The sequence below is a fragment of the Spermophilus citellus genome (assembly GCF_964194105.1).
Source record: "Spermophilus citellus genome assembly, chromosome: 3".
Classification (NCBI taxonomy): domain Eukaryota; kingdom Metazoa; phylum Chordata; class Mammalia; order Rodentia; family Sciuridae; genus Spermophilus; species Spermophilus citellus.
Window position 1 is genome coordinate 219,216,511 of NC_138184.1, and position 8,728 is coordinate 219,225,238.

Here is an 8,728-nt window from a genome sequence, read left to right on the forward strand (position 1 = left end):
ACCTGTTCTCCGAGCTCAATTCAGCTCGCTTGCCCAGTTAAGCTCCTGACACCTGGGGCTCTGAGTGTGACAATGTGACACTTGGTGAGATAAACAAAGATCATCTAACAAAAGAGACCCAGGGACGGAGGCAAGGGCTGTGCTTTTGAATGCTGCCTTTGGAGCAGCCAGGAACTCATACACCTCTGGGTGCCTCACACTGAAGAATTCAATAGAATGCTCAGCTCCCAAACCAAGGGCTCAAAGGAAAGAGATGGCAACAGGAAGCAAGTCCAGTTCTATTTAATGGGATGTCTTGAGCTCTGTCCCTCACACACTGGGTCCCTCCCTTTATCACAAATTGCTCTCTCTCTCCACTCTCCCTGTGGCTGCCTCACAGGGAGGGCTAGAGGCAAATATCACTAGAAAAGAGAAACAGGAACCACCATCAGGGTGGAGGGTGGGCCGGGGCATGGCAGGACTCTGCCCCTGATTTCAGACCCTCCGGCTCACGGCATCCTCCTGGCAGGGCTGGGACATCAGAGTCCTCAGAGAGCAGCTCCACCACTTCACAGCCAGCCTAGGAACCAGGCCTTGGCAAACATGTGGTCCCACAGCATGTCATGGAGAAGGGTTCAGGGACATGGGCCGTGCCCAGGGCCTGCAGAGTCATGGCTTGGGCTATGGTAAGGCACAGAAGGGGAACACGTTGGGGCCAGAGCAGGGAGTTCTGTGTTTGCTGATAAGGGGAGGACTGAGCAGAGAGGGCTCTGGGCGTGTGGCCTGAGGAGGAGGAATCAGACTTCAGGCTGTAGCATGGCAAGGAGCCATGAGAGGGTGCCCTGCATGAACAAGAGGGCAGCCAGCGGCAGGTGGTTCAGGGCAGCAGTGGAGGATCCCGAGAGGGCCACCGGTGCAGCCCTGAAGCCCGCAGGGGTCTGGTCCTGGGGCTCCACTTTGCCTCCGGAGGATTCCAAACAGGGCCCCCGAGGAGTGGGGATGATGTCAGGAATCCAGCCTGTGGTGTTTTCTACCAGCTCCTGCAGGTCAGGGAAGAAAAATGGTAACTCCAAAAGCCTCCCTACCATCTTCACGTCCTTGAAACCTTACTGGGCCATCCCTGTCCTTACAGGCTCCCACTACATACACACCCCGGCAGCAGCATCCCACTTCCCCAACCCATGTGCCCACCACTGCATTGGCTTCCTTTATCCTTTTTCCTACCTTGGCCCAACACCCTCTCATACCCCTCACCCTGCCCTAGAGGGTGGGTGCTCCTGGGACACTCACATCGATAGTCTTGATTACCACAATCTGCTGGGACTCCTTGCAGGCTCTCTCAGCCTTCTTGATGCTCTCTGGGGTCCATTCAATGCTGCTCATGACCATGGTACCCTCCATGGGACTGCCATGGGCAGAAGGAGCAGGGCAGGGGGAGAGAGAGCCATTTAGGGTCGACTTAGTGCTTTCCCACAACGTGTATAAAGCATGCTTGTTAGCAGCCTGAGTTCATGACAGCGTAAACTGTCAGAACGTCTTAGAAGTTAATGAAACTATAATAATGAGTTGACAGGAGGAGGAAGATCACCAGAGTGGAGAGTTTCAGAAACTGAGAAAAGAAGATTATCTTTAAGGACATGGCTTTTTCACATAGGAGTCCAGGAGGATCGAGAGAGGGGACTGCAGGCTGCCTTTGCCAGAGCCTTAGGTGAAATGAAGAGTCTGTGCAGATGTGCATCATGGAAGTTTCAGGGATGCATGAGAGTCCCAGAGAGGATCCTTACCACCAAATCATTTGAAAAGAAATACAGTCTTTGAGCCAAACAGTGCTCATGAGAAAGGCACCCAGAATGTATATATAAGTGATCCGGCTTGTAGCAGTCGGTTCTCATCTGTTCCACTGAATGACCTCGCTGATATGGAAAACTTCCCACACAATCCTGTGTGTATCAGAGCTCTAAGTGTCAGACACTGGCAGGAGCAGGGGTGAGGAGGGAGGGGCTGGACAGGCCGTCCACCCAGGACTCCTGGGGCACCAGCCTGGGAGGGAGTGGGTGGGTCTCCTCTTCCTCCTTCCCCAGCCCTCCCCAGATCTCTCCCCGCACAGGTGACTCACTCTGATACCTCCTCCCCCAGCTGATGGGCCACGTAGATGATGTCAGGGTAGCCCTGGCAGCTGGAGATGTTATTTCGTGGGTAGTAGAAGAGAAACACAAGACACATCTCGTTGAGAGTGCTGGGACCTCCCTGGAGAAGAGGAAGGAGATGGAGAGTCAAAGATGTAAAGCCGACAGAGAGGGACGAGGCAGGCCGAGAGCCTTCTCGGTGGTCACCCTTCCAGAGACGCCCATCCTCTTTTCCCTTAGCATAGGGCCAGCGTGTTGGGGCCTCTTCCTTTCTGCTTTTCCATTTCCAATCGGTGGACAATTGTTGATAATATTTTCAAAGAAATATCACACACATCCGCCCTGTGTTCTGCATTTCCTTTGCCACTGCCTCTCAACTAGTATCAGTCACCCATCTGTCCTGATGGCAACCTGACCTTAGAGCCATGTGACCATTTGTTCATCACATTTCCTGCCTCCCCTCACCTGCCTCTTCAGTCATCTTCCGCAGCTTCTAGCAAACCTATTAAGAGTACTCCATTTTCATTAAAGAAATTCTTAGATGATATGTAATTATTCCAGTGCATTTTTAAATTGCTTTCCTTTACCTGGCAGGTAGTTATGGTGTGGCAGAGGCAGAGGCTTCCCTCTGGGAGATATAGATAGGACAGGATCATCCCTGCTTCAAGGACTCTTCCCAGCCGCGTCTCCTTGCCCTCATTCCACTCGTCCAGTCACCTCCCCTGTTCCCCACCCTCCACACGGGCGCGATGCTTCCTACGCACACCCCATATTCCCTTCTCAGAGGTTTTCTCACACTTGTCTTTCTCCAGATCTCCCTGTCTCGGCGGGTCCAAAGCAGGACACGCTCACTTGTGTCACGTGATCAGCTCACTGTCTTGGGATTTTTTTCCCTGTGAATTTTCCTACTGCATTATCCCTGTTCTTCTCTTACTGTGTGTATTCCTTTCTACCTCCTATTAGGATCATTTGTAATAGGATCATTTGTAAGGCTGTGTTTTCTTTCTCAAACGCACGGGACCCACCAGCCATTTCCTACTCATGACTTAGGTGTGGTCCCCTGGGACCATGGTAACTGCGACAGGTATCTGCTACAAGACAGGCAGCATTCTGGAAGTTCCCCGTGAGTCCATGCGTTCTCATACGGTCTGAGGGGCTAGGTTGTAGTACTCTTTATTAACTGGGAAACTGAGGCACAACGAGGTTAGATCACTTGCCTAAGGTTAGAAAGCTGCTAAATGATGGTGCTGGTTTTCGAACACAGGTCACAAGGAGCCCGAGTTCTTGTTCCTTTCACTCTAACTTTCCATGGCCTAGAGAGGGTCATCGACAGGGAGTCCCTGTACCCATCCTGGAGAACATGAATGGATAATGCCATTGGGAGGAGGAACAGTCAGAGTCACTGGATTACCAAAGCCAGGGGCAGAACTTTCTTTTTGGGGCTGTGGTTATTGTGGCCGTAGTGAAGAAAGACACTTACAAAAATCACAGAGTCACGGTCCAGCGTCTGGTAACGACACTCTATGAGCAGTTCATCTCCCTGTTCAGGGTGGAACATGAAAGCTGAGATAAGTCACAGAGGGATGGTGCGGTCTTGGCACTTTCTGGGCTGGCAACAGTGAGCTCTGATCCTGCTTTCCGCAGGCTCCAGCCAGGGCTCCCCGCCGCGGGCTCCCACCGGCTTGATCACCACCCGGTGTGGTAAGTCTCGCGTCTCCTGAAGATTGAAGTCATAGGAGTCATCTTTACAGATTGTTTGGAGTTGTGTTCCATTTCTACAGAGAGAAGGAGAGAAGACAGAAATAAAAAGATGACGTCGGAATGGGTCTGCCAATAAACATGCAGCATGCGGGGACCTTCTGGAGACACAAATTGTCCATTAAAATAAATAAGAAGCCCCTCTTTCCACTGCCTTATGTGGTCACCTCTATTCTGGGGACAGTGCGAGCTCCCCCTTATTCTCAACCAAGCAAAACCTTCTGCTGAAGAATCTATTCCTTATACAGAAGGGCAAGTCAAATCGAGGTCTTCCCTTACCTGTACTGCACAGCCTGCACGGCCTGCCCAGCCAAGTGGGTGTGGAGCAGGTAGCCAAACACCTGGATGTCAGCCACCGGGGTGCCGTTCATCTGCAGCAGGAGGGATGCACACCTGGTTTGTTGAGAACCCTGACCTTGCTCCTGTCTTCCCTTGGTAATTGACACCTTCCTCTTGTAATTGACACCCTGCTCCCCGAACTCCCAAACCCTGACACCTTTTCTCCCTTGTATGATTCATGCTATTTATTTTCCTGAGCACCAGCCTACGATCATTATAAAAGTCTGAGGCTCCGGCTCTTCAGCTTGGTGATCAGACCAGATCTGTGATGGGGAACAGGGGACCTCGGGAAAGGCTTGTCTCCCAGCTTTACCTCTTCAAACTTCTCCGTCTTACACAGCCCGTAGGACATAAAGGACTCAGCACCCGGGGGAATGAAGTGTATGGGGAATGTGAAGACACCCAGCTGGAGGACTCCCATGTCGTATTCGCGCAGGTGAGAGGTGTAGTAGAGTCGGATCCCTGATGTGTCATATAAACCTGGTGCAGAAGGCAGGACAGTGGGTCCCCGTGTGTAGAGGAAGAGGTGTAGGAAAGCTGGGTGGGCTGAGACCCACAGAGTCAGCATGCAATGCATTCCCAACACCTCGAGGAACCAGCCGACCTCACCAACTGCCCTCCTCCAGGTCCTCTGCAGGCTCACCGGGAAGGTTGTGGAAATTGCTGTAGTGAATCTCTAGTCGAATCCACTGAGGGTCCAAGGGGGTCCCAAGAGAGATGCCCACATTGTCTGGAAACTGGTAACTCTGTTGAAGGGATGGAGATTTGGCAGCAAGAAGGACTGGAACTAGGTGCCAATCCAAGGGTTCCTGCCTGGTTTTCTAACCTTCACCCCAACCTTCCCTATCCCCATCTTCCATTAGCCAGCAATGCTCCCTGCTCAACAGCATGCTCCCCATAAGCCATGCGTCACCCCCACTGCAGGACTCACAGTGCCCCCGACAGCCCAGCCCACGATGACCTGTGAGCAGAGGGAGAAGTCAGGGTCGGCCCCGTAGCAGTCGTTGATGCCCTTGGGGAGCACGCTGGCATTGCCACAGGCATACACCAGGATGTGATGCACCATAGTCTCATTGTGCTCCACCAGCTTGGGCTCAAACTACACCGAGAAAGGAGGGCAGAATGGGCTCAAGTGTCCCTGCCTTCAATCCTTATTCTCCCCACTCCTTTTCCCAGCTACAACTATGGCATTCTCCACTTCTGTCCAGTTCTCTTCCTCTTCTATTTCCTTTCTCTGTTTCTTTTCCCCAAGTGATATTTTTCCCAACTCTGCCTGACTCTCCTGTCAAGGCTTTAAACCTCTTTCCTGAAATCACAGCACATGGTTCTACATCCAGCTAGGGACATTCCAAGGCCTCTGGCTCTCTTTAGTGTTAGGCTTGAGTCTGGAATATCTACCAAAGGCTCATGAGTTGCAGGCCTGGTCACCCGTGCAGCAGTGTTCAGAGTTGGAAATGATTGGATCATAAGGGCTCTGACCTCATTGATGGATTAACCCACTGATGGGTGAATGGACTAAGGGAGGTGGTGGAAATTGTAGGTAATGGGGCGTGAATGGAAGAAGTAGGTCTCTGAGGCTGTGCCCTGGAAGCGTATTTCTTGTCCTTGGTTATCCCTGCTCCCTACTCTGGCTGCCATGAGCAGAGAAACGTCTCTCTGTTGCACCCTTCTGTCAGAATGCTCTGCCTCACCTCAGGCCCAAAGCAATGGCATCAGCTGACTGTGGACCTCCAAAGCGATCAACCCAAAGAAATCTTTCCTCCTCTAAGTTGTTTTTCTCAAGTATTTGTTACAGTAATGGACAGGTGAGTAACACACTCTAACCTCAATGGGTGCATGATCTCTGAGAATGTATCCACACTCGATTTTCTAAAAAGCAAAAAGTGGCTCCCATACAAAACTTGGCCCTTACTATAAGATCCTATTTTCAGGTACTTGATAAGATTAAACCCTTCATATGCAAAGTTAGATGACCAATTTTGAGTTCACTCTAGCTTTGTTGACTTCCTGACAGCCCAAAGCCACTTCCCCTTCCTGATTTTTACCTCCTTCTGGGCTATCAGAGCACAATTCTGGGGCTTACTTTTTGCAAATGTTATTAATTAGTAACCTCTGTCAAAAATCTCCACTGCTTGAGTAAAATAGTGCAGGTAGGTATACTTCTATACCACCCCCACCAAGCCCCAGCTGGTTCCATTCTCCCAGCTGCTTCCCTATGGCTTCTTCTAGAGACTCTGTGTGAGTGCCTTCCCCACTCGGCGGCCTCCCCAGTCTGTTCACATACCTTGTAAATGTGATGCTTCTTGCTGACGATGGGTAGAGGAAGAAAGGTACAGGCATATGTGGTATCATCTTCTGGAATGAGGAACTGGGGAAGGGGACCCAGAAGGCAAGCAGGGTGAGGGTGGGGTTCTCAACGATGCCAGGGGAAGGGTGGGCCAGGGAGGGGGTTCACTTGAGGGCTACATGGGCAGTCTTTGGGAGTAACCTCACCCCCAGGAATGTGCTGAACACGGGGTGCGAGAGGAGGGGTCTGGGTTGAGTGGAGAGGTGGAAAGGGAGCAGGATGCAGGTGGTGGGGTGGAGGGGCTTACATCAGTGATCTCCAGGTCATGGATGATGATCTCCTCGGGGACCTCCAGATCGTCAGGGTGGAACATTTGTAGTAGGAAGATGGACTTGACGAAAGTACGCTCGGGATCCAGCTTCAGTGTGTCATCCAGGCCATAGGCGGTCAGCACCCTGATGGTGTCACTCTGGGGGTGCCGTGAGCATTGAGGGGCTGCCCCCACGGGAAGCACTTCACATAGATGTGTACCCAAGACCCTAATCAAGCCTCGCATGTTGACACAGTGGAAGGGGAAGGAGTTTGGCCTGGAGACTAGTCTGAACTTAGTTCCACTCGGAGGTGAACTTTCGGGTCACCTTGAACAATCAGAGCACCCTCACATTCCCTCTCTGTGCCTGTGTCCACAGTCGTAGAGCTGAACACAGGAATTCTAACATTCTCAGGTTCAGGGACAGTGGGTTCTTCCAGGAGGGGTGGGTGCAGAGTCATTGACGGGGCAGAGGAGAGCCTGTGCATTTCCAGAGATGGAACAATTGAGGTAAGTCCCTGGGAAGTCTGGGAGGGACAGATGCCCTAGGAATTGTGTGACTGGAGGCAATGTACCTCCCCAGAAGCCGGAGTTGTGTGTGGATAGTGCTTTTCTCCCTCCCCTATTTTACCGTGATGTCTTGATCATGAGGATCACAGGAGCGGAAGGGCCTGGAAAAGCGCATGGTTGTGTAGACAGCGTCTTCTGTTAGCCCCAGCAGCTCGGCATCCTGGCTCCCGTCCTCCTCTAGGGTGTTTTCATCCACAAGGTGCTGATCCTAGGGTCCAGGGAAAGTTGAGGAGTAAGAACCAGAAGCTCAAATCATCATGCTTTGGGGCAGCAGGTGTCCATTTATCTCCCACAGGGCACCGACACCACAGAACCCAGGTCTGCTTTATTATTGAATTTCCTCCTAGGGTAGAGCACAGCTTCAAGGGCTGGGTTCTCAGAGCCTATGTTTCAAACAGCTTTGAGCTTTTCCCAGTGACCTGTATTTAGTAGGCTGTTAGCAAAGAAGGGGTGCAAGAATCTCTCACAGTCTAATGGTTGGGTTCTCTTAGCAGCCTTGAAGACATGCATTCTAGGCTACAAACTCTAGGCTAGATCATTCTTGTAGGGAGAGACCAGTAGTCAGCAGGAGTTCTGAGAGTGTGTTTGGTTATGTTTGGAGAATATGGGTGTTTTCAGGACACAAAGCCATCTTCAACCTAACGAAGGCGCTCATCCCTGGACAGGAGTCACCCTTAGACTTACCGAGAAATAGACATGGCCATCAGGCAGGACTCCTCCAACAACCAGGTCACTTCCCACCACAGTGTGGCGGTGGCTGATGCCCAAGCCCACCCAGCCAGCTGTCCGGACCTGGAGCTCAAAAGTGATGATCTCAGCCTCAAAGTCAAAGTCCCAGAGCAGGAAAATGACATTGGAAGGATCTAGGAACCTGGAATAGCGCAGGCGGGATGTGGGGCTGAGGTGGCTGCCTGGGCAGGTGTCGGACAGGACCAGAAGTAGAAAAAGTTTAAAGAGAAGGACACAGGTCATGGCTCCTGCGACCTGGAGCATCTCTCCTGCAGATGAAGACTCAAGAGCTCTGGACTTATATGTCTGTACCTGTGCCAGGCACCATGCCATGAGGGAGGGCCAGGCTGGGATCTTCTGATCTGATTATCCTCTGGGTTCTGAGTGGTGCCACTTGCATAACTGGAGTTCAGATGTCCAGAGAGGGCACAGGGCAGGTTTCTCTCACTCTGGAGGGGACCTAGCGTGAAATTCTCCTGAGTAAATCACTCAGGTTTCCCACCCCAACTGCAGGTCAGTCTCCTGCCCATGGGACCCTGCAGAGTCAAGGAGGATTCGGCATCTCCCTGCTTTTCTTCCCCTCATGTCTCTCTCTGCCTCTCTGTCTCTCCTTGCCTTGCTTCACTCCCC

At 51.9% G+C, this 8,728-nt stretch overlaps 1 protein-coding gene across 1 annotated transcript; it reads right to left on the minus strand.

Moving 5' to 3' along the window:
- Positions 1-776: 776 nt before the first annotated feature.
- LOC308645500 (putative DBH-like monooxygenase protein 2) lies at positions 777-8,362 on the minus strand (the record flags this gene model as incomplete). Its single annotated transcript, XM_081287694.1, has 13 exons — positions 777-1,019; positions 1,270-1,384; positions 2,096-2,226; positions 3,586-3,645; positions 3,784-3,880; positions 4,143-4,234; positions 4,516-4,682; positions 4,846-4,948; positions 5,134-5,301; positions 6,487-6,570; positions 6,797-6,958; positions 7,431-7,577; positions 8,054-8,362. 13 exons carry the CDS (start codon positions 8,360-8,362, stop codon positions 777-779), a joined length of 1,878 nt encoding a protein of 625 aa, XP_081143820.1.
- Between the last annotated feature and the right edge of the window lie 366 nt (positions 8,363-8,728).